Raw genomic sequence first — 25,872 nt, 5'->3', positions numbered from 1 at the left:
TTTCTTTTCCAGTTTCTTCAGTTGATCATGGATATGTACTAACATCTGATTATTTGGAATTAGGAGGCTCAGATGAAAAAGAACATGATCATGAAGCATATATCTTTCTAGGTATAAATTTCTGAGTTACCTCACTCAACATGATCTTTGCTAGTTCCATTAATTTTCTTGCAATGTTTGTGATTTTACTTTCTTAGAATTGAATGGTACCCATCATGAACACGTTATCACATTTTCATTAACCACTCATCATTTAAAGAACATACAGGTCCTCGTTTTGTTTTGTTTTGTTTTGGTTTGGTTTGGTTTGTTTGTTTGTTTATTTTTAATTTTCTAGGTATTGTCAATAGAGCAACAATGAGCACATCTGGTCGAGTGTATGTATTGTATCATTTCCAGTGAGTCATTAGGCTCCATGCCAAGGAATAGTATGGCTGTCTCTATCTGAGATGGGATGTCCATTGTTATTGTCTAGTTCATCTGATGCTTAAGCAGGCCTTTTAAAGAGTCTTCTTATGTTTATCTTCTGATATAGTAACGACAATTCTTCTCATAGCAAATTCCCTATTCCTCTGGCCTTTCTAATATTTCTGTTCTCGCCTTTGAAATAATCCATGAATATTATTTGAAAATTGGAATTGTTTTGTAAATTTATCAGTTAGGACTGGGCTCCTGAACACTATAATTTAATAGGTTGTAACTTCTTGTAGTGGTATCCTTCTGCTGCAAAGTGAAATTCTTTTATGAGAGGTGAGAACTACACTTACCAGTGATAAGATCACATATTTTATTGTTTCTAATCAATCTATTTTAACTCTAGAAGAATCATTTCATTAATATAACTTTTTTCTAAAAAAATTCTATTATTCAGTCATGATCTCTTTAACAAAGTAAGCACTTTAAATTCCAAAATGAATTTCCCTTCTATCCATACTACTTAAAAAGGCCCTAATGTGAGGAAAGTGTTATATAAATATTATACTTTATACATTTATTGAATTAAAGAGAATCTGCATAAGTGTAGTACATCAGAAAAAAAAAGCATTTATTATGTTCTTCTTTATAAAGCTCCCAGGAATAAGCAAAACATTTGCTGAATTAGTCTTTTGACCTTAGTCCTTGAAAGCTTGCCAAGAAATTCGGCTCATACATTGCCTCCTGAGAATGACCACATTACATGATGCTCATGATTTATGTGATATGTCCCACAATCATAAATTAGAGACAAAAGCATACACTGTTGTCCTGATATTTATACTCACTCATGGAATAAATTCAAACCATAAATTTCCTTTAAAATTATTTTTGACAAAGACCTGAGGAAAGAATAATTTAATTTTCTCCTGATTTTTTTTAAAATGAGTACACAAAAGAATGAAAAAAATAATACCAAGGAAAACAAAAGATCGAGGTCTGATGTGTTCAGATCTTTAAGTAAATTTTTTACTTTAATTGTGAGAAAATTTGGAAGATGAATGTTTTGTGACCCATGATATTAGAAATATTTCCCTGTTTTTTCTGTCAACTTTGGAATTGTGTGTAAGTATTTTTAAAATTGTGGACGTTGAAGCAAATAAAATAAAGATTATATTTTAAGATATAAGTGCAAATAAAATTTGGCATGTACGGAAGTAACAGGGTTGTGGCAAGCTTAGAGTGGATGGAAGAAGATTACACTAGTGATGATTCATATTTCAATAAAATAATTTTAGTCAAAAATGTGTTTGAAATTATCAGAAGAAAATAATCCATCTTTCAAATAGTTATTTGTTTTAATGTAGTCTATTACTTTAATAAAATATAGTTACAGTTAATTGATATAGAAAAGAGCTGGAAACATATTGAAGTTGTTTTCTATCTTTTTTAATTTAATGCATGATATTTTATTTAAATTTCCTGAATTAAGATCATAACTAAGATAATTTGGTGTCTCAAAATTTTAACGTGATCACAGACACAATGTGAATTTGTATTGAGTTCAATTGAATTCATAAATTAACTGATTCTTTTCCATATTCTAGATTAAAGTATGGGAATAATATGAGCACATAAAAACATTTTATGCAAATAAATTCATAAAAAGACATTATTTAGAATAACACTCTTTTTCTGTTTTATAGCCCATAATAATACTTATAATATCCTACTCAAATTCTGCTTTGTACTTCTATTTGGAAATTTAATTATGTACAGTTATATACTATAATTATAAATGTACAGTGAGGATCATATTTGCAAACATCTCTGTTATCATACAAACATTTCTGTTATCATCTTTGATTTCTCACCATTTAGGGTCATTGACTATGTACACCTGGAATCACACAAATATGCCAGACTTTATCCTCATGGGATTGACAGACTCCAAAGAAATACAGCTGATCCTCTCTGTACTGTTTCTCCTGATATACCTAGTCACTGTTCTGGGGAACATAGGCATGATATTGATCATCTATATAGATACTCAGCTTCACACTCCAATGTATTTTTTCCTTACCCATCTGTCAGTAGTTGACCTCAGTTATTCAACTGCCATCACACCGAAAACGTTAGAGAACATGCTAACAACAAACAAGAGCATTTCCTACACCAATTGTTTCGCACAACTGTACATTTTCATCCTCTTAGCAGCTACTGAATGTTTTTTGCTTTCCTCAATGGCCTATGACCGCTACATAGCTATCTGCAACCCTTTACATTACCCAGTTATTATGTCTCCACGATGCTGCCTTGCTCTCCTTACTGGGTCCTATGTAATTGGAGCTGTGGATTCCACTCTAACTGTGTTTAGCATGATTACACTACATTTCTGCAAATCCAATGTCATCCGTCATTTTTATTGTGACACATCTCCACTTCTATCTCTGTCTTGCAGTGACACACATGTAGTTGAAATCATTATATTCATTTTTGCAGGTTCCACAATCCTGGGGTCCCTTATCACAATATCTGGATCCTATGTATCCATTCTTTCTACTATTTTGAATATAAATTCTACTTCAGGAAAGCAGAAAGCCTTTTCCACTTGTGCCTCTCATCTCCTCGGAGTGACTGTTTTTTACAGCACTCTGATTTTTACTTATTTAAAGCCAACTAAGTCCTATTCTTTGGGAAAGGAAGAAGTGGCGTCTGTTTTCTATACTATTGTGATCCCCATGCTGAACCCACTAATTTATAGTCTCAGAAACAAAGAGGTCAAAAGTGCTGTTGTTAGATTAGTAAAGAAGAGACAAGGATCCAGGAAGTTAATTTAACCATGGTATTAACCAGTCAGTCTCATTGTTTCTACTTTCATGTTCCCTTTGTCAGTTTCTATAAACAAGTACAATTTTTTTTTTTACATTTCTATTTCTTTGGATATTTCTCATACAAGTATAGGTTGGTAATTTCCAGTTTTTTTCTGGCTGAATTTCATGCATCATATAGTCAATATGTCTTTTGTTTTGTTTTGAGGAATACTTGTTTGCAGCGTAAGAAAACGTGTTTGAAATTCTTAGATCCATGCCATTTAAAATTTCATACTTATTAAGTATTTAGGTAAACATAATGAAAAATTAATCTGGGTAATGTCTATATTTTCAGAAATCACTCACTAATTTGCAGTCAATTTCTTCAATATTTTTTGATAAGGAACTAAATTTAGCATTAAATTACTTCATCAGTACAAGATAAATAATAATTCCACCTTCATGTGATAAGATGATGGAAGTAATATACTTGAAATAATAAATTGTGATTTATTGTGATTAATAATAATCACAGTAAATATGTCACAGTAATCAACTCCTGACATATTTTAAAAGACTATCATTTCTTGAAGAATATTCTATGATGTTTTATAAATTTCTTTTTGATAATTTAATGCACAATTATATAATTACCTTAAAAAGAATATGCTCAGTTGTTTCCAAATTTTAATTTTACATAAATTTCTGAAGTTACATTAAGTTATAGGAAAATCATATTGTAAATGCTGTAAGTCTAATTACGTTAGTGACAATTTTGAAAACAGTTAAAGTTCAGGAAGAAGAGAAAAGTAAAAAATGATTGACATTCTGAAGCATGTTCTCAGTTAATAACAATGTCAGTATATGTCTCATAGAACAAATTTTTCTGTGTACTCATTAATAGCATTATTCTTTGTATATTAAACTCTGTATATAAAATTGTTCTAAAATAAATTCATTAATAGATAGGTATTCAATTAATTTTATTAAATTTTCCATGTGCATGTATATGTATGTAGGATGTGAGTGTCAATTTCCTACTTATGTATGTTGTGTATGTTTGTATGCATGTGTGTGTGTGTAGGATGTGAGTATCAATGTCCTATGTATGTATGCATGTTTTGTATGTTTGTATGCATGTGTGCTTGAGGGTGTATGGGGAAGGGAAGACCAATAATTTATGTCAGATGTTCTTATGTATTGTTCTCCATGTTAGTTTTTGAGAGTGGTTGTCTTATTGAGCCTAAAATGAACTTATTGCCTAGTCTGGCTAGTCAGATATTATGTAAATGCAACTATCTCTGTTATCCTACACAAGGGTTTTTGCTATATGCCTACTTGTCTTGTCTCTTATATTGCTCTGAGGACTGAACTCCATCCCTGTACTAGAACAACAGGTATTTACCAACTTCATTTTCACATTTTCAAAAGGTAACACACTAAGACAAATAATTAATAATAAGTTTATATTCTCTTGACTGACATGAAATTCATCAGACAGGATAAATATTTATGTTTACTTTTTATATACAGTTTGTAATATAAAAGAAAATTAACTATAGTATTGCAATTAATTATGTCTAAGAATTGTATAGCTCTCAAGGGACAATACTGCATGCAGATTTTGAACTTGATAGATTTACAGTATGTCATGTCTAAAGTAACATAAGATACAACTACTTATCTGTCCTAATAACTAAGAAGACATACATTCACAGTTTTCCGTGATAAAGAGATGATAAAAGAATATGTATGTAATCACCTCATTTTCATAAGCTTTTCACAAACTTGCTATATTATACATAAATATTGTAAAAGGGTTTATGATTTATGTTGCTTCTGGTATCTGTGTTTTCTAGAATCTCTTTTTTATATTTCTATGATTTTATTTTTGTTATTAAAATAGTGATTTTAAAACATTTGTTGTTCATATTTTTACTGGATTTTGTCATTTCTGACCCTGAATATGTATGTTATTTCAGTTTTGGGGACTCTTTCCTATTTTCCATTCATTTAACATGTGTTGTTTTATTTTCTTTTTCTTTTTACACCTATGTTTGTTTCTATAATTTAGAAAATGTAGTAGATCACATAGGTGAACAGTATATGTAGTGATTTAGTTCCTGAATTGAAAAGAAACTTACATTTCAATTAAGATAAATATAAAATTGGCTGTTTTCTTCTCAATACAGGTCACCTAAAATAGGTTATATGTGGTTGTATAGGTACAACTTCCAATAAACATAAAATACTTGCCTTATGCATTAAGACATATCTTTATCTACTATATTTTATAAATGGAAATTTGTAAACTAGTTTAAGCTAAAATACCTTTTGCCATATCTATTACTGTTTGTGAATTGAGATAAAATGAGTTTTCATTGAAAATAATTTTCATACAGTATATTCTAATTATAAATTTTCATTTCCCCATTCCTGGACATAAGTTTTAAAGCCTGAAATGTACTATGCAAAACATTGTTCTTGTTGCAAAATAAGTTAAAATATTAATGCACACAATTTGGTTTTAAACATAAGGACATATGTTAAAAATATGCAAGCCAATAAATAAAAATATATTTTTTGTTTACTTTTATTTTTTTCCTGTGGCTTAAATGCTTTTCTTTGCTTTCTACATATTGAATGCTCTTTTTTTCATAAAATATATTCTTATCACTTTTTTCCTACTCCAGATTCCTTATCTGCCTGACTTCCCCACCCACCCAAATCCACATCCTTTCTTTCTCTCTCTCATTAGGAAAGCACAAACAAACTAACTAAAGCAACATCCAAAAAACACACTAGGAAAAAACCAAACATAAATGGCTAAAGAAAAAGCACAAGAAACAAATATACACAGAGATACTCACATTCATTTGCACAAAAATTCAGAAGCCATAATATGCAAGCAAAAGGCTTATAAGCTAAAAAAAAGACCTGAAAAACCACCATGAGACAAAATCCTTCTAAAAACACTGTTGAATTCATTTTGTGTTGACTATCCTTTTCTAGACAGTGACCCTGCCAGTAAGTGTGGTTTGCATACCAAGTGAGACTTCGTTGAAGAAATTTAACTTTTCTTTTGTAAAAAGTACTAATTTGAGATGGCTTCTGAGTTAAAAATGAGGATTTGTGAACATTGCGCTCTCAGACCAGGGGATGCTTCTTGGCTTGAACCTGTATTGGCTCTACGTATGCCACCACAGTTTCCTTATATCTTATACATATCTTTATATACTATATTTTATAAATGAAGATTTGTAAGCTAGTTTAAGCTAAAATACCTTTTGCCATATCTATATCTGTTTGTGTATTGACCTAAAATGAGTTTTCATTGAAGATAATTTTCATACAGTGTATTCTAATTATGGTTTTTCATTTCCCCATTCCTGAACATACGTTTTAAAGCCTGAAATGTACTATGCAAAACATTGTTCATAGGTCCATCAGTCCTGATGTGTCTAGAAGACCTTGTTTTGTTGTTGTTGTTACTGTTGTTGTTTTGTTGTTCTAGTTTTTGTTTTCCTTTCTGTTTTTATTTTTATTATTTTATATCTTTCATTCCCACTGGCTCTCACAATTTTCTGCTTCTACTTCCATAAAATTCTCTAAACACTAAGGTTTGATGAAGGCATCTCATTTAGTATTGAATGTTCCAAGGTCTCATACTATTTTCACATTGCCCAGTTGTGAGTATCTGTATTTGTTACCACTGAATGTACAAGGAAACTTCTCTGATGATGTATTACCAAGACACTGATATGTGAATATAACAGAATCTTGTTAGGAATCATTTTATACCTCTGTTCTTTTAAGAGAACTATAATATTTGTATAATCCTAGGTCGATGGCCTATCAAGTTTCAGGTTCTTGTTCCCCAGATAAAAATAACTTTTTTTTTCCTCTTTTTAAAAATCATTTATTTTTTTACTTACTTAATTTCACTCCAGATTTTATTCCCCACCCAGTACACCCTCTGACTGTTCCACATCCCATATCTCCTCCATGTTCCCTGTTTCCACGAGGATGTCCCTACCACCCACCTACCACCCCATCAGAACTTTAAACTTCCTGGAGCCTCCAGTCCCTTGAGTGTTAGGTGTATCTTCTTTAACTGAAACCTGACCTGGACTTACTCTGCTGTATATGTGTTGGTGGTCTCATATGAGCTTTTATTTGCTGCCTGGTTGGTGGACCAGTGATTGAGAGATCTCGGGATCTAGGTTGAGACTGCTGGCCCTCATACAGGGTCACCCTCCTCCTCAGCTTCTTCCAGGTTTTCCCTAATTCAACCACAGGGATTAATAGGATCCATATTCATAAAAGAAACTTAACTATGGCTCAAAACACACATTGAACACCACACAATAATATTGGAAGACTTAAATACCTCACTCTCACAAATGGACAGGCCATTGAAACAGAAAATAAACAGAGACATAGTCAAACTAAAGAGGTTATGAACCAAAAACTGATTCTTTGAATCAACAAGATAGATAACCCCCTAGCCAAACTAACTATAGAGCCAGAGGCAGTATCCAAATTAACAAAATCAGAAATGAAAAGGGAGACATAATGGGAACAGAGTAAATTCAAAATACTATTAGATCCTACTACAAAAGCCTATACTCAACAAAACTGGAAAATCGAGATGAAATGTATGGTTTTCTAGACCGAAACCACATCCCAAAGTTAAATCAAGAGCAGGTAAATTATCTAAGCAGGTTCATATTCCATAAGAAAAAAAAATCATTTTTCAAAATGTCCTTTTTTTCCCCCTGGAACTTCAACAAGCAGGCTGGGAGTTAGGGCCCAAAAGTTTCTCTGGAGATGGGACAAAGGCTACTTTACTTATTCCCAGCTGTTTTACTATGAGGGGCTAAATGCCAGAGACTGCAGTTTTTGGCCTCAAGAAGAACTGCATGCATATGATGCACAGATATGCATTCAGGCAAAACAATGTAAAATAAAGTAAAATCTCCTTAGTATACTTCACAGATCAAAGGGTGTGATAGCAGCTAAATGGTGCTTTATATGACACTTTCAAGGAAAAGTTTATAACCAAATAATCAATGTTTTTCTTATTGTTTGATGAACTAAAAAAGCCCTTCCATAAAACCAGCATTAATTTTAAGCTCATACCAGATAGACACCTGCCAATACCAATGTTCTATATGAACAGAGATAAAAAAAAAAACCAAAAAAAAAAAAACAAAAAAACTAAAGCAAATACTTCTACACTTGATCTTAGCCAAAAGGCCGAGAAGCGGTAAGCAAATACTTCTAAACCAAATAGATGAATATCAAAAATATCATGGAGCAGATCCCCAGTACCAGACATGAATTTCTTCCTGGAGCAGGTTTTAAACTAATTATTTTAAAAAATGAAATTGGTTTTCTGGGTGTGTGTGTGGGAAACTGGGACAGGGATTAACGTTTGAAATGTAAATAAAGAAAATATCTAATTAAAAAAATGAAAAAAAAATGAAATTGGTTACTCAAGGGTATTCATGCCACCATTGCTTTCATGGACATGCCTTACCGTTTTTGTCATTTTATTTTTGTGCAAAGGGTTCACAGCTGTTTGATATCATTGATGAACCCTATCCCCATTCAGCACCCTGCAGAGCATTGTATAAGCTAGGAAACAGGATAAAAACTTCCTGGCCAGAATCAATTTCTTTATTCTTTTACGACCCATAGCCAATGTATTTACAGCAACAGTCTCTGACCAACATGTTCTGGTGGGGAAACCAAGTACAATATTAATAGTTTGCATCATTTGTGTCTCTGAATAATTAACCCTGATCAAAAATTCAAGAGTAGCCTTCTCACAACTGCAACTGCATTTTGTATTTGGCAACCAATGACTTCTTGGATGAACATTATCACCTTTTGTAGGGTTACTCCAACACTTACATGAATATATTTGTGCACATGTACATGTACTTAAATATATGGGAAACTTCATAGAGTAGATTTGCATGTAACTTTTTAATGTACCCTTAATGAAGGTAGCTATGAATCTTGTAGATTCAGGAGTCAACCTACTACTATTATTTGGTAAAGGGACACAGTATTAAACTGTCTTTAAATCCTATCTGTGCCTCTATAAGTTAGTGTAACACTCATTCCTCAACAGGTAAGTTTCTTTGTTTTGTGAACAATGGTTAATACACAGCTGGTCAGACTATACAGAAGTGACTGTTGGGTGTTCCTCTACAAATTGTATTTTTCTACCACACCCAGTCTCCTCAAGATTAAGGCATAGAAATTGCACTAAAAGTCTGTAACAATCAGAGGGAGAGGAGGATCAGAGTAAGGAGAGGATATGTGCTTATATGAACTAACAGCAGTTGTTCTCTGCAGAAGACCATAATGAAAGTGGGAGGAACTCACATCTCCCAATTTTAGTTGATAGCTTCTGATAAAGAGAGAATCAGTTTTCTTTAATGATAGGGACAGAGACATCAGTTGGACGTCTCAAACACATGTATACATATGTGACCAACCAAGTTGTACATGAGATTGAAAGAAGTTGGGGTGAAGCTAAGACAAGCTTCAGGGACACTTGAGGAGTAAATATAGCCAAGATAAGTTGTAAGCACTTATACAAATATGAAATAATTCTAAACAATATGAAAAATATCATCTTAAGTGTTCACTTACTCTGATCAACTTATTTTTATGGCAGAAGTGAAGAGATTAAAATATACAAATTGATAAAGGCAAGATATTACATAAATTAGAAATAACATGATCATCTCAATATATGCAAAAAGGCTTTGGATAAGTCCAACATTCTATTCTTATAAAAATCTTACAACAGAAATGCAGAGAAGACACCTCAACATAATAATGGCTATATACGTAACTTATCCATAGCCAACATCATCCCAATATAAACAGAGACAAGTCTGGTATTTTCTTTATGCCCATCTCTGGTTAATATACCGTTCAAAGCTTAAATGAGTAAGAAACAAAGAATAGAAATAAAAATGATACTAATAGGCAAATAATTTTAAAATTGTGGTTTTAGATAACATGATACTTTACAGAAGACATTCTAAACATTCCACCAGGAAAATTTAAGAACTGACCATAAATTTCAACAAAGGAGCAGGTTGTAATTTTAACAAATAAAAACAAGTGGTTGTACCATTATTTTTTTCTTACAGTATAATTATCAGACATCTCAATTCAAATATCCAATATGCATACAATGTGAATATATTGTGAGATTTGCTTGTTTCAGAAATAATGCCTGTTATTAGGTAATCAATAAAATACTCAAAGTTAAATATTTTATAGCAATACCTAATATGATTATTACAGACGTTGTTGCTGAAAAATAACGCATAACATATAACCCATTTGTACAAATGAGGGAAAATCTACACCAGACAACTTATTGACCATGCTGTGCCACAAGCTTGTGAATTTTTATTTTAGGAAATTGAAACTTATCATGGTTGCATCTATCTGATATCCCTAGAATAGTCTAAGCAAAGGTCTAAGGTAAAACTGAAGTCAGTTCCTTGGCTGTCTGTCAAATATATACTTTAATACCATGGAAAAGCACATTTCATGAGGAAGGGCATATTGATAACAGCAAAAACATCATCAGTATGCTAGTCGAGGTGCCATATTGTATGTGCTCTCTCTTCTGAGATTTGTAAGAGAATTGATAAATAAATCATTCAGCATTGATAAGAAAACTGAGCTCAAGATAGACAGGGAATCTGATTAGCTCATAGTTAGAACTAAACCAGACTTGTGTCCAGGCTTCACTGTGTCAATTCTGAAATATACTTCCTTGGAACCCTAAATTATGTCAAAATTTGCAATAATTATCTCCTGGAAACAATAGAAAATCAAGTTTCCCTATAATTCCTTGCTTTACAAAGTAACTAACCTTAGGTAGGAAATGAAAATCTAAAAATGGTTTAAATTGTCTGTTACACCAATAGCTTAAAATTAAGTAGTAGATTTAAAATAATCCTTTAAACGTAAAAAAAAAAAAAAAAAAAAAAAAAAAACCATACAAACTGGATTAATGGTTGGTGAAAATTTTCTATACTTTATACCATTTCAAATTTGATTAGCCCATAATTTTACTACTTTTAACCTGACTTTTTCAATCAAACCAATAAAAATTCTGAATTAAAGCTGGGAGTGGTGGCACAAGCCTTTAATCCCAGCACTCAGGAGGCAGAGGCAGGCAGATTTCTGAGTTTGAGGCCAGCCTGGTTTACAAAGTGAGCTCCAGGACAGCCAGGGGTATACAGAGAAACCCTGTCTCAAAAAAACAACAACAACAAAAAAATTTTTTTAAAACCAACCAAACAAACAAACAAACAAACAAAACCAAAGATAAAAAAAAAAAAAAAAAAACAAAACCAAAAACAAACAAACAAGCAAGCACCAAAAAAAAAAAAAAAAAAAAAATCTGAATTAATAACTGCATTGACCTATGTAAACAGAGAACCTTCCATATGCTTTCAGAAAGACAAATGTTTTACTTGTCAAGTAACATTGTGCTGAGCAGACTTCTATGTTGCAGATATTTATTGAGGTATATTATTTCTAAATATTTCACAGGAGATAGATAAAATAATCTGTCAGTTAAGGCATGCTCTGAACATCATGTTTCCTTTTCACAAGAGGCCCTTTAGCTCTTCTTAAAGTACATAGGGAGAGAATTTATTGGTTCTCTCAAAAACAGTACATACTTAGGTAATTTTGATAATTCCAAAGTCATCAAAGGGATTATTTGAACAATTAATTGCAAGATAAAACTATGAAACATATACAAACATTATAAAGTGATATTTCATCATAAAAAAATCTGTATATAATTCTAAGGTCAATGCAGCTCTTCTGGTCTGTGTCAGCTCCAGGCCACCTTGGGTGCGATCTCAGCTAAAGATCCCATGGTCCCCAGAGGACTCTCCACACTCCAGGCACCCTAGCACGCCTAGGATCTTAGGATCACTGGTGAGTGGAACACAACATCTGTTCCAAACCAATCGTGACAGGCCTGTGACAGCAGAAGCAAGGACACAGGAGCCCTGCCTGACCAGTGGCTCGGGTTCCTTCTGGTCAGTGCTGATATACCTTGGTTTCAAACACACTAGACAGCCCCACGGTCCCCAGAGGAGACACCACTTCCAGGCACTGTAACCCACCCAGGATCTTAGGATTCCAGGATCACAGAATACCAGGAGCTTGGTCACACCACGATCTCAGGGTCTCAGAGGAAATTGACTGTCAAGAACTTTGACACACCCAGAATCTCAGGTTCACAGGATCCTCAGAGTCCTGAATCAGCCAGGAATATAGGAAGGACAGGCTCCAATTAGATATATTGAGGGCAGAAAGCACATGAGATAATCAGATGGCAAGAGGCAAGCATAAGAACAGAAGCAACAGAAAGCAAGGTTACTTGGCATCATGAGGACCAAACTCTCCCACCATAGCAAGTCATGGATACACCATCATAACAGAAAAGCAAAATGTGGATCTAAAGTCACTTCTCACGATAATGATGGAGGACTTTAAAAAGGGAATAAATAACTCCCTTAAAGAAATACAGGAAAACACAACAAATCAGGTGAAAGAATAGAACAAAACCATCCAGGATCTAAAAATGGAAGTAGAAACAATAAAGAAATCACAAAGGGAGACTACTCTGAAAATAGAAAAACTAGAAAAGAAGTCAGGAGCTAATGAAGCAAGCATAACCAACAGAATACAAGAGATAGAAGAGAGAATCTCAAATGCAGAAGATACCATAGAAAACACTGACACAACAATTAAAGAAAATGCAAAATTCAAAAAGATCCTAACATAAAATGAATACAATAAATCAGAGATAAGTCACAACTCTAAAAGTAATTAAGCTGAATTGAGCTGTGTACCAATGGGAATGGGTAACTGACAGTAGCCACCAGAAAATCCCAGATACCAGAAAAGCAAGAGGCTCCCAGGACCCAAAGGGAATGAGATTAGCTGAAATGCCTACCAAAGTGGAGGGAGAACCTGTAGAGACCATATTTAGAGGTTAGGCAAGGTCCATAGTTGAGGGATGGGAGTACCCACCCATCTCAAAAATATTAACCTGGAATTGATCCTGTCTAAAGGACATACAGGGACAAAGAGTAGAGCAAACACTGAAGAAAAGGCCTTACAGAGATTTCCAAACCTGAGGATCCATCCAGTATACAGCCACCAAATCCAGTCACTATTGATGATATCAAGAAGTGCTTGCTGACAGAAGCCTGATACTGCCATCTCCTGAGAGGCTCTGTCAGAGCCTGACAAATACAGATTTGGATGTTCACAACCAACCATTAGACTGAGAACAGGGAGCCAACAGGGAGGAGTTAGGGAAAGGACTGTTGGAGGGGAAGTGGTTTATAACCCCATAAGAAGAACAACAATACCAAACAATCAGAACCGCCAGAGCCCCAGGGACTAAACCACCAACCAAAGAGTACACATGCAGAGACCCAGGGCTCCAGCTGTATATATAGCAGAGGGTGGCCTTCTCTGGCATCAATGGGAGGAGAGACCCTTGTCCCTGTGTAGGTGAATGCCAGGATGGTGAGGTGGGAGTGTATAGGTGGGTGGGGGAGCACCCTCATAGAAGCAGGAGGAGGAGGAGGGAGATGAAGGTTTTTATAGTTAAACCAGGAAAGGGAATAACATTTGAAATGTAAATAAATACTCAATAAAAAAGTAATTAAGCAATTTAATAATTTCTTTGAAATGAATTGTGTTTCCCTTAGAAATTTAACCTACCTCAGGTTTAACCTATTCTAATTTAACCTATTCTAATATTTTGTATACACTTTCTTATTAAGAAACAGGCATTAATAAATTATGGTCAACTTTCATTTGCATCTAATAATTACTACTGAAAAATTATTTCACTTGCATTAAGAGATACAAGATGCTGAAATTTGAATGAAGGTTTTCCCATATTCATTTGAATCATTATGATATAAATCCATGGAAATGATAACATGTTAATAAGAATTTAGGGCAATATATACATTTTAATAATTTTTAGAGTATTAGTGGTTGAGTAAAATAAATTCTTAATTATTTTATTTCTGTTAGGTCATTTTTTTGCATTTTTTAAATTAGGTATTTCCTCATTTACATTTCCAATGCTATCCCAAAAGTCCCCCATACCCTCACCCCCATTTCCCTACCCACTCACTCCCACTTCATGTCCCTTGTGTTCCCCTTACTGAGTTATGTAAAGTTAGCAAGACCAATGGGCCTCTCTTTCCACTGATGGTCAGTTAGGACATCTTCTGATACATATGCAGCTAGAGACATGATCTCCAGGGGGTACTGGTTAGTTCATATTGTTGTTCCACCTATAGGGTTGCAGATCCATTTAGCTCCTTGGATACTTTCTCTAGCTCCCCCATTGGGAGCCCTGTGATCCATCCAATAGCTGGCTGTGAGCATCCACTTCTGTGTTTGCTAGGGCCCAGCATAGTCTCACAAGAGACAGCTATATCAGGGTCCTTTCAGCAAAATCTTGCTAGTGTATACAATGGTGTCTGCATTTGGGGGCTGATTATGGGATGGATCCCGGATATATGGTAGTCTCCAGATGGTCTATCCTTTTGTCTCACCTCCAAACTTTATCTCTATAACTCCTTTCATGGGTGTTTTGTTCCCAATTCTAAGAAGGGGCAAAGTGTCCACACTTTGGTCTTTGTTCTTCTTAAGTTTCATGTGCTTTGTATCTTGTATCTTGGGTATTCTAAGTTTCTGGGCCAATATCCACTTATCAGTGAGTACATATCATGTGTGTTCTTTTGTAATTGGGTTACCCCACTCAGGATGATGCCCTCCAGGTTATCCATTTGCCTAGGAATTTCATAAATTCATTCTTTTTAATAGCTCAGTGGTACTCCATTATGTAAATGTACCACATTTTCTTTATCCATTGCTCTGTTGAGGAGCATCTGGGTTCTTTCCAGCTTCTGGCTATTATAAATAAGGCAGCTATGAACATAGTGGAGCATGTGTCTTTCTTACCAGTTGGAACATCTTCTAGATATAGGCCCAAGAGAGGTATTGCAGGATCCTCTGGTAGTACTAGGTCCAATTTTCTTAGGAACTGCCAGACTGATTTCCAGAGTGGTTGTACAAGCTTTCAATCCCACCAGCAATGGAGAAGTGTTCCTCTTTCTCCACATCCTCGCCAGCATCTGCTGTCACCTGAATTTTTGATATTAGCCATTCTGAATGGTGTGAGGTGGAATCTCAGGGTTCTTTTGATTTGCATTTCCCTGATGATTAAGGATGTTGAACATTTTTCAGGTGCTTCTCAGCCATTCAGTATTCCTCAGGTGAGAATTCTTTGTTTAGCTCTGAGCCCCATTTTTTAATGGGGTTATCTGATTTTCTGGAGTCTACCTTCTTCAGTTCTTTATATATATTATATATTAGTCCCCTATCTGATTTAGGATAGGTAAAGATCCAATCCCAGTCTCTTGGTGGCCTTTTTGTCTTATTGACGGTGACCTTTGCATTACAGAATCTTTACAATTTTATGAGGTCTGATTTGTCAATTCTCGATCTTACAGCACAGTCCATTGCTGTTCTATTCAGGAATTTTCCCCCTGTGCCCATATCTTTGAGGCTTTTCTCCACTTTCTCCTCTATAAGTTTCACTGTCTCTGGTTTTATGTGGAGTTCCTTGATCCACTTATATTTGACCTTAGTACAAGGACATAGGAATGGATCAATTTGCATTCTTCTTACATGATAACCACCAACTGTGCCAGCACCATTTGTTGAAAATGCTGTCTTTTTTCCACTGGATGGTTTTGGCTCCCTTGTCAAAGATAAAGTGACATTAGGTGTGTGGGTTCATCTCTGGGTCTTCAATTCTATTCCACTGGTCTACTTGTCTGTTGCTATACCACTAAACTGCAGTTTTGATCACAATTGCTCTGTAGTACAGCTTTAGGTCAGGCATGGTGAGTACACCAGAGTTTCTTTTATCCTTGAGAAGAGTTTTTGCTATCCTAGGTTTTTTGTTATTCCGGATGAATTTGCAGATTGCTTTTTCTAATTTGTTGAAGAATTGAGTTGGAATTTTGATGGGGATTGCATTGAATCTATAGATTGCTTTTGGCAAGATTGCCATTTTTACTATATTGATCCTGCCAATCAATGAGCATGGGAAACCTTTCCATCTTCTGAGATCTTCTTTAATTTCTTTCTTCAGAGACTTGAAGTTCTTATCATACAGATATTTCACTTCCTTAGTTAGAGTCATGCCAAAGTATTTTATATTATTTGTGACTATTGAGAAGAGTGTTGTATCCCTAATTTCTTCTCAGCCTGTTTATACTTTATGTAGAGAAAGGTCATTGACTTGTTTGAGTTAATTTTATATCCAGCCACTTCAACGAAGCTGTTTATCAGTTTTAGGAGTTCTCTGGTGGAATTTTTAGGGTCACTTATATATATACTTTCATATCATCTTCAAAAGGTGATATTTTGACTTCTTCTTTACCAATTTGTATCTTCTTGATCTCCTTTTGTTGTCGAATTGCTCTGGCTAGGACTTCAAGTACAATGTTGAATAGGTAGGGAGAAAGTGGGCAGCCTTGTCTAGTCCCTGATTTTACTGGGATTGCTTCCAGCTTCTCACCATTTACTTTGATGTTGGCTACTGGTTTGCTATGGATTGCTTTTATCATGTTTAGGTATGGGCCTTGAATTCCTGATCTTTCAAAGTCTTTTATCATGAATGGGTGTTGGGTTTTGTCAAATGCTTTCTCTGTGTCTAAGGAGATGATCATGTGGCTTTTGCCTTTGAGTTTGTTTATATAATGGATTATGTTGATGGATTTCCATATGTTAAACCGTCCCTGGATCCCTGGAATAAAACCTGCTTGGTCAGGATGGATGATTGTTTTAATGTGTTCTTGGATTCAGTTAGAGAGAATTTTATTGAGTATTTTTCATCGATACTCATAAGGGAAATTGGTCTGAAGTTCTCTATCAATGTTGGGTCTTTTTGTGGTTTAGGTATCAGAGTAATTGTGGCTTCATAGAATGAGTTGGATAGAGTACCTTCTGCTTCTATTTTGTGGAATAATTTGTGCAGAACTGGAATTAGATCTTCTTTGAAGGTCTGATAGAACTCTGCACTAAACCCATCTGGTCCTGTGCATTTTTTTGGTTGGGAGACTATTAATGACTGCTTCTATTTCTTTTGGCAATATGGGACTGTTTAGATCATTATCTTGATCCTGATTTAACTTTGGTACCTGGTATCTGTCTAGAAATTTGTACATTTCGTCCAGGTTTTCCACTTTTGTTGAGTATAGCCTTTTGTAGAAGGATCTGATGGTGTTTTGGATTTCTACAGGATCTGTTGTTATGTCTCCCTTTTCATTTCTCATTTTGTTAATTAGGATGCTGTCCCTGTGCCCTCTAGTGAGTCTGGCTAAGGGTTTACCTATCTTGTTGATTTTCTCAAAGAACCAGCTCCTCCTTTGGTTGATTCTTTGAATAGTTCTACTTGTTTCCACTTGGTTGATTTCGCCCCTGAATTTGATTACTTCCTGCTATAATCCATAGAACTATAAAGCCTTAAAATACTGTAGGAAGAATGTAGTTGTCAAAAGAAATAAAAACACAGAAAAACAGATACATTTCTGATAATGGACTTCCATTGAAACATCCAATAACTATTGAATCTTATCAAGAAAGAAACAGCAAAGCTGATCGAAAGCCAAGTAAAAATCCTATGTAAGAACCTCATTAAAGGAACAAGACTAAATGAGCGTATGTAAGTTTGATCCAATCTTAGTTCATTATGGGATAGAAAATGTAAAGAAAGATCCTTACATACCTAATAGAATGCCAGAATCTAAAACACCAAGATATGTAAATTTCACATATGTATGGAAAACCAATTTTCATTCATGATCAGGGTAAAGAATATAATATAGCCATTTAAGAGGGCACAACAGACATTCCTAAACTATGTTATTTCCAGGGCTATTTTATTGTGGCATTCAATATTCAAGACATTTTTTGAATGTTTAATAAATAGATCACTCATTTGATTCCTTTTTGCTATTGTTTTGGGTTTAATTTGGGGAAAATTTAGGAAAAACTTGTTGTGCCCATTGATTCATACCTGAAATATTACCTCATGATGTTCAAAGACATCCTTGAAATCCATTTGTTTCTAAATGTCACACATACCTATTAGTGTTCATAGAAGGTAAACGTTCACCAAAATATTATCTTCTGTTCTACCTTCTAGGTAAACTGCATCCATCATTACATCAAATAGTTACCTTATGCTAATAATTCCTGATCATTTTTGGAGCAGTTATTATTAGGAATTCTTTCTTGGTCTCTATTTGATGATTGGGTACTAACATACAGCAAAGTTATTGATTTGTGTATACTGCTTCTGTGTTTTGTACCTTTGCTGAATCAATTTATTTTATTGAAAATTTATGGCTTACTATTTGCAAAATTCAGCCAACTACGGTGATATTTGTTTCTCCTTTTGTGTGTTTTCTTGCCTTTTTGTTTGTTTTTTAAGGGTTAGGAAGGGAATTTATTTGGGGCTGGAGTAGAAGATACTGCAGAAAGTGCATATTCTGGTTCCTGAGATCATGTGCTGTATAGCATCAGCACTGAAGCTCAGATGAGCTTCCTGTATTTAACACTAGGAACAGGTCCGTTTGCTTGCAGTCCTGGTGGAGAACACATATGCAGTCCTCATAAGCAACAGTTAGAGCTTGCTCTTTATGACTACATTAAACAAGTTCTAGCATTACATGGAATAAAAATGGTGAATGTGGGCATGTTTGAAAGCTCTAGAACAAAAGGAAGCAAATATACCCAAGAGGAATAGATGGCAGAAAATAAACCCAGGGCCAAAATCAACCAAGTAGAAACAAGACAGCTATATAAAAAAATCAATGGAATTAGGCTCTGGTTCTTTGAGAGAATCAACAAAATAAACTCTTAGCCAAACTAACTAGAGAGCACAGAGACAGTATATTTAGATGTTATAACAAAATCAGAAATGAAAAGGGAGACATAACAACAAAAACTGAGGAAATTTAAAAATAAAACTCATCAGATCCTCCTACAAAAGCCTATATTCAATAAAACTGGAAAATCTAATTGAAATGAATCATTTCTTAGATAGATATCAGTAACAAGGTTGCATCAAGATCAGATAAATCATTTAAACACTCCTATAATCCCTAAGGAAATAGAAGCAGTCATTAAAAGACTCCTATTCCCCCCCCAAAAAAAAAGTTAAAAAAAAAAAGCCCAGGTCCAGACAGTTTTAACGCAGAATTCTATGAGACCTTCAAAGAAGACCTAATATCAATAAATACTTCTCAAACTATTCCACAAAATAAAAAGTGGACAAATTTGAATTATCTCAAGTCATACAAAGGATTCAGCACTTCTTCTTGCACTGTGTCAGCTATTACCATAAAAAACAGAATGAGGAACGTTCTTTCTATATGAAATTTGTGGGTTTTTTCCAGTGAATAAATGCTTAAGTTTGTCAATTGTTTGTTTACCATCTATTGAGATTCCATATGATTTTTGTCAGTTATATTTGTGCTATGTATTACCCAGTAACCTTAGTGGTTAAGTCATACTGAATCATCCTAGGATGTCATGAGCTTGATCATGCTGCATAATCATTTTATTGTATTTTCTTATTTGGTTTGTTGTTGTTTTATGGAGCATTTTACCACTTTTTATGAGCTGTTTCAAAGAATATTGGGAGTTTATTAGTGAAGAATACCATTTTATCAGATCTGCCGCAGTTATATTCAATTTTATACTTGTTTTTAATTCCTTGTCTTTTAACTAGTAGACTAGATGTTTTTGTGTATAACATTCTTTGCTCATGTGTAATCTTTGCTGGGTACTCATCATTAAAGATTTTTATTAATTATTTTCAGTTTTATGTACTATCAAGTTAACCTTCAGGAAAAGATTTTGTTGATATCTTTGTAGATGTGCATTATTAATTATGTTCAAACCTGTGAAAATATTACCTATTTTTATTTTCTTATATTTTTTTCTTTATGGTATTTATTGTGCTCAGTACTTCACATTTATATCTTTGATAGAGACTCTTCAAATTTGAATATAAGACATGATATTTAGCTGAATAGTTAATAATTACATTACCTCAAGATTTGTATTTGGTTTTAAACTTGGTGTTTTAATATAACCTACACTCCTGAAGAATACAATCTTATTGGCTTAGCCTTGCAAATGCTTAGATTACAAACATAGCATACACTAGCATGCCAAACTGTACTAGATTTCTGTGAAATGAGAATGTTATATGATCTCATTTTTAAATTTAAATATTATAAAAAGCATCTGGAATATTGATTTAGAGAAAAAATCTTCATGCCATTATATTTAACAATATCAAATTTCTCTATCACATTTCTGTATATGCATTTTTTTCATAAGGTATGTTTTCTTATATGTTCCAATGTTGTGTCTATTTATTGCATTTGTTTGTAAAAATTATATATTACATATTATTTTCTGTATGAAAATTTAGGGTAGTCACAAATAATAGAGTTATGTAACTTAAAAAGTCTGAATTTTATATTTTGTATGTTTATTTTTGTAGTTTTGTAAGTATTTATGAAAATAATCTATTAAATTTAATATTTTTAATTGACTTATGTCAAAGAGTTTAGGTTATACTTTCAATTGAGTGAAAGTAAGTTATTTCAAAAGTTCATGAACCCATTCATCAGATACTCAAGAAAAATGGTGCTTTCTACACCATTGTGCCTTACCATAATTACCAATTAATGGAAAATTTATCATCTTTTATTTCCAGTGAGAGGAAATCAAGTTTCAATGAAGTGAAATTTATAACAAAATTTCAAACCCATGTCATAATATTTACCATCTCTGAATATTTTCTCACTAATAATCAATTTAAAAGAGAGTTTCTTTGTTAGAATTCAAAATAAGATACTAGAAAACATAATTTATTTCACAAATATTGATCTGCAATATGTTTTCTAAGATACTAATTCCTTTATGATGAAATACTTTGTTATGTTGCTATTTTAAATCAGTAGGTAATTGGTGAATATTCCCCTTGGGTAATCTCTTGGGCATTCATCATCATTTGTTTAAGTAGATATAAGCATTCTACATTTACCATATTGTTTGAACTAATAAACATGAAATTGTTGGCTCCACAGGTAAGATAAGTTTTAGTTCACTTGCAGAATATTTGAAGATGATTATAATATTGGACCATGAATATTTCTACCATAGTTTTTATACCATATATAGTGTAAAACCTTTTAATTATCGCTTACTGATTACATGGTTGAAAAAAACGTATTTATCTATACCTGATTTATATCAAATTTCATCAAAATTTTGAAAAGGAACTCTTCCTTGGAAATATACAAAAACAACAAGTATTGATTTATGTTTTTGACTATATACAAGAATACTCCAAATTTAATAATATATATTTTCTTTCTCCCAATGAAAACAAACATTTCAAAGAATTAATAATAATAGCCACCATAGATGGAAAGGATACATTCAATCAATCCCTGCTAAGGAGGACTTTTACTTGGGTAGAATAAAGTAGCAACAGTCCTATAATCTAGGATTCCACTTTTTTTCCTACTTATTGTTGATGTTTCTCTCGTCTCAAAACCTTGAGAAAAAAAAAAACAATTACAAGTACAATATTTTTTTTCTTAATTCCTCTGTGAGTAGTGGGAATTTTTATGTAACTTGTAGGATGAAGCAATGATGGTGGTTTTTTTTTTTTTTGGTGTCTATTAAAATTGTGGTTTGTAGATATAGATTGTAACACTTTTAAATTCTTTTATTTTGAAATTATAATATAATTATTATATCATTACTTTTCCTTTGATTTTCTCCCTGGAAATACTCCCATATAACCCTTCTTGCTCTTTTTAAAAAGTAATGACTTTAATTCATTGATTGACATTACATACAAACACACACATACACACACACACACACACACACACACACACACATACACACACACACACACACACACACACACACACATGCACATAGATTCATGATAGATAGATCCAGGGATATGTTTTATATACATATATTTCTAAATACATAAGCACAATACTTCAGTCTTTATATGTGTTTTCAAGGCTGACCATTTGATACTATTTTGTAGTAGTTGTATTAATTAGTTCTGTATTTGTATACCAGGGTAGGTAGCCTGCAGCTCATTAAGTTACCCAGGATAATGTCAAATTCATAATACCTTCTACTTCAGCCTTTACATTGCTAGAATGGCAGGCACTGGGTACCACATTTCACATTCACCATGTTTAAATTCTTCCAGATTTTTTTTTTTTTTGATTCTAAAATTCCCCTTGTGTATTTATTCTAAAGAACAAACTTAGTTCAGTATTAGGACAGATGTACCTCTAGGTCCAAGTAGCATAGTTTTTACAATATTTTTTTTTTATCTGACCGAAATAGCTTTCACACCTTGATTTTTGGGAAAGGAACACATACTTTTTAAATCGGGAGTGCACTCTTTCTATCAAGGTATCAACTTGTCTCCACCACTCCCAACCATTTCCCCATGTACTCCGCTCCCTCAAGACTTGGGTTAGACACATTTCTCTGCTCTTGGCTTTTACTTGGATGCTGAGTATCCAAACTCGGGCCGTTATTGCTGTACAACAGATGCTTTTACCCAATGGGCCATCTCCATCACTTAAAGTTCCTGTTCTATGAAGATGCAGATAATCTAACATGATGGTTATGGTCATGTAACTCTGTCAATATTGTATTCTGAAGTGATTTGTATATTCTAAATCAATTAAAAAATATGTGAACTTATTCAAGTAAAACTAAAGTGATACTCACGCTGAGTTTGGGAAGTTTGAGTTAGCTTTTGGTTTGTTTCTTTGTATGTTTGTTGGTTTGTTTGTTTGGTTGGTTGGTTTGTTGGTTGGAGATTAATTGAAAACAAATTGAACTCACTATAATATTGCAAAGTGAATTGTGTTTATCTTTATTTGAGTCTGGTGGATATGGATATATCAACAGATCACATATTTTTAATCTAGAAATAAAGAGAAAATATAATTCATAACATATAGTATTAAAATATTTTTATTTAATCCTGATAAAACAAGTTTCCTATGACTTTTTGATCATTTCACTCTCTCTCCTTCTCTCTCACAATTATTTATTTATTTCTTTGGCCTACTTGCATGGAAGACTTGATTCATTGGCATTTCATTAGGTTAATTCAGTATATCTTTTAGATATTAAAATCTCTTGTGTGATAAATATTGAACAAAATCAGGTTTTACACCCCCCCCCCAGTTTTACAGACTGTTTTCATTCTGATGATTATTTTTTTGTTGGAGAGAGCAGTTTAATCACTTATAATTGTAACTATCAGTAAGCCATTCCTAAAATTATGCTATCTGATACACTGATAATTTTTTGAGTAAAGTAAGAGATTGGTGTTGAATTTAATTCTTTTACCCACCATCACCATTTTTCTATCTTTGTCCATTGAAGAAGATTGTTGCTAATGTTTTTTTAAGTCTTCATCAAAAGTTTCAATGGTATATTTATGCCTGTTTATTTCTATGTTTCTTTTCATTCCACAATTTACATATGACTTTTGTAGCAGTAGATACTGTCTTATCCTAAGATTTTGGATCATGTATTGAGACCAGGTTGTTCAGGAAGATCCCTTCATTTTCCATTTAATTCGGTACTATTTTATTATGGTCTGTGAAGAATTTTGATATTTATTGCATTGAACAAATAGAACATTATTAAACTATCTCTATTATTAACAGCAGTATCTCTATTTCATTGTATTTAAGTGGTACATATGATTAAGCTACCATACAGCTATTCTTTCTAGAGTACTGATTGGTGTATTTCAATTAGTCTATGTTCATTGATTTACGAGCTATTTGTTGTTATCATAGTACTATGGCCTGAGTATCGTCAACATTGTTGCATGAGATTCCAATATGAAAAACATCACAGAAGCTACTTTCTTTGTTCTCAAGGGACTCACAGACAACAATGAACTTCAGATCATTCTCTTTTTCCTCTTCCTAGCAATTTACCTTTTTACTCTAATAGGAAATGTAGGACTTATTATTTTAGTTGTTGGTGATCCCCAACTCCACAACCCTATGTACTGTTTCCTCAGTGCATTGTCTTTTGTAGATGCTTGCTATTCTTCAGATATCACTCCAAATATGTTAGTAGGCTTTATGTCTAAAAGCAAAATCATTTCATTTCATGGTTGTGCAACACAGATGTTTCTTGCTGTTACATTTGGAACCACAGAATGTTTTCTTTTGGCAGCAATGGCTTATGACCGATATGTAGCCATTCACGACCCACTACTGTATGCAGTGAGCATGTCTCCTCGAGTCTATTTACCACTCATCATTGCTTCCTATGCTGGTGGAATTTTGCATGCTATTATCCACACAGTGGCCACTTTCAGCCTGTCTTTCTGTCAGTCCAATGAAGTCAAACATATATTCTGTGATATACCACCTCTACTTGCTATTTCCTGCTCTGAAACTTATGTAAATGAGCTCTTGCTCTTCTTCTTTGTGAGTTTCATTGAGCTAGTCACCATCCTGATCATTCTGTTTTCCTATGCTTTTATCCTGTTGTCAATCCTGAAGATGAATTCAGCTGAAGGGAGAAGAAAAGTCTTCTCTACATGTGGATCTCACCTCACTGCTGTGTCCATTTGTTATGGCACAAGCCTCTTCATGTATGTAAGACCTAGTTCCAACTATTCCCTGGAGCATGACATGATCGTGTCAATATTTTATACCATTGGGATTCCCATGCTCAACCCCATCATCTACAGTCTGAGAAACAAAGATGTAAAAGAGGCAATAAAAAGAGTTTTGAGAAAAAATTTCATATAAACATTGAATTAAAAAATTAAATGGTTTTTCTGTTTCTTATACCATAAGTTCTTGAAAACATGTTTTGACATACTTAATATTATATTTTCTTTTACCAGTCTTTCATTCTTTCAAACAAAATTATTCTGGTTTGTCACTTCTTATACTAGGTTAGCTGACTTACAGTCTCCTGTCTCTTCCACTCATCTCAGCATAGATGTACACTCTCTCCTTTGGCTTTGTGTGTGTTCTAGGATTCAAACTGGCATTCCCATACATGCATAAAGAGTACTTCACATACTGAGCTATCTATCAACACTTCAATGTTTAAATTTTGAAGAACATAAATTTGCATATATTTTTATTTTAAATTATCATTATCTGAATCATGCAGTTCTTATATGTTCACTTTTTAATTAAATAATTATTACATTCAAATTTTGGCATGATATTTACATATCTAGATATGTATCATCTCTTGACTTCTTATAAAGTCTGTGCTAACAAATATTACAGACAGTTATTTACATATATGCTGAACTGATTGTACTAGTTTGGTAGGACTATCACAACAATATAGTAAACAGGACCTGGATTATGCAAAACCTTAACATATATATATATATATATATATA

General features: G+C 33.4%; 2 protein-coding genes across 3 annotated transcripts; both read left to right on the top strand.

Moving 5' to 3' along the window:
* Positions 1-1,225: 1,225 nt before the first annotated feature.
* Positions 1,226-3,354, top strand: Olfr1096 (olfactory receptor 1096). The gene is made up of 2 exons (NM_001370760.1): positions 1,226-1,539; positions 2,296-3,354. The coding sequence occupies exon 2, from the start codon at positions 2,307-2,309 to the stop codon at positions 3,252-3,254; it is 948 nt and encodes a 315-aa protein (NP_001357689.1). The 5' UTR covers positions 1,226-1,539; positions 2,296-2,306; the 3' UTR covers positions 3,255-3,354.
* Positions 3,355-21,707: 18,353 nt separating this feature from the next.
* Olfr1095 (olfactory receptor 1095) lies at positions 21,708-25,258 on the top strand. 2 transcript variants are annotated; one of them, XM_006499559.1, is made up of 2 exons: positions 21,708-21,727; positions 24,328-25,258. In XM_006499559.1, the coding sequence occupies exon 2, from the start codon at positions 24,332-24,334 to the stop codon at positions 25,256-25,258; it is 927 nt and encodes a 308-aa protein (XP_006499622.1). In that variant the 5' UTR covers positions 21,708-21,727; positions 24,328-24,331. The 2 variants fall into 2 exon arrangements, with proteins under 2 accessions (XP_006499622.1, NP_666941.2); NM_146730.2 differs by lacking the exon at positions 21,708-21,727 and having other exon boundaries at positions 24,332-25,258.
* Positions 25,259-25,872: the final 614 nt, after the last annotated feature.

Source organism: Mus musculus, chromosome 2 (genome assembly GCF_000001635.26).
Source record: "Mus musculus strain C57BL/6J chromosome 2, GRCm38.p6 C57BL/6J".
NCBI lineage: Eukaryota > Metazoa > Chordata > Mammalia > Rodentia > Muridae > Mus > Mus musculus.
This window is presented reverse-complemented; position numbering and strand designations above follow the sequence as displayed.

Bases quoted from the DNA above. Each gene is read 5' to 3' on its own strand.
- Olfr1096 (NM_001370760.1), top strand. From the start codon at position 2,307: ATGTACACCTGGAATCACACAAATATGCCAGACTTTATCCTCATGGGA.
- Olfr1095 (XM_006499559.1), top strand. From the start codon at position 24,332: ATGAAAAACATCACAGAAGCTACTTTCTTTGTTCTCAAGGGACTCACA.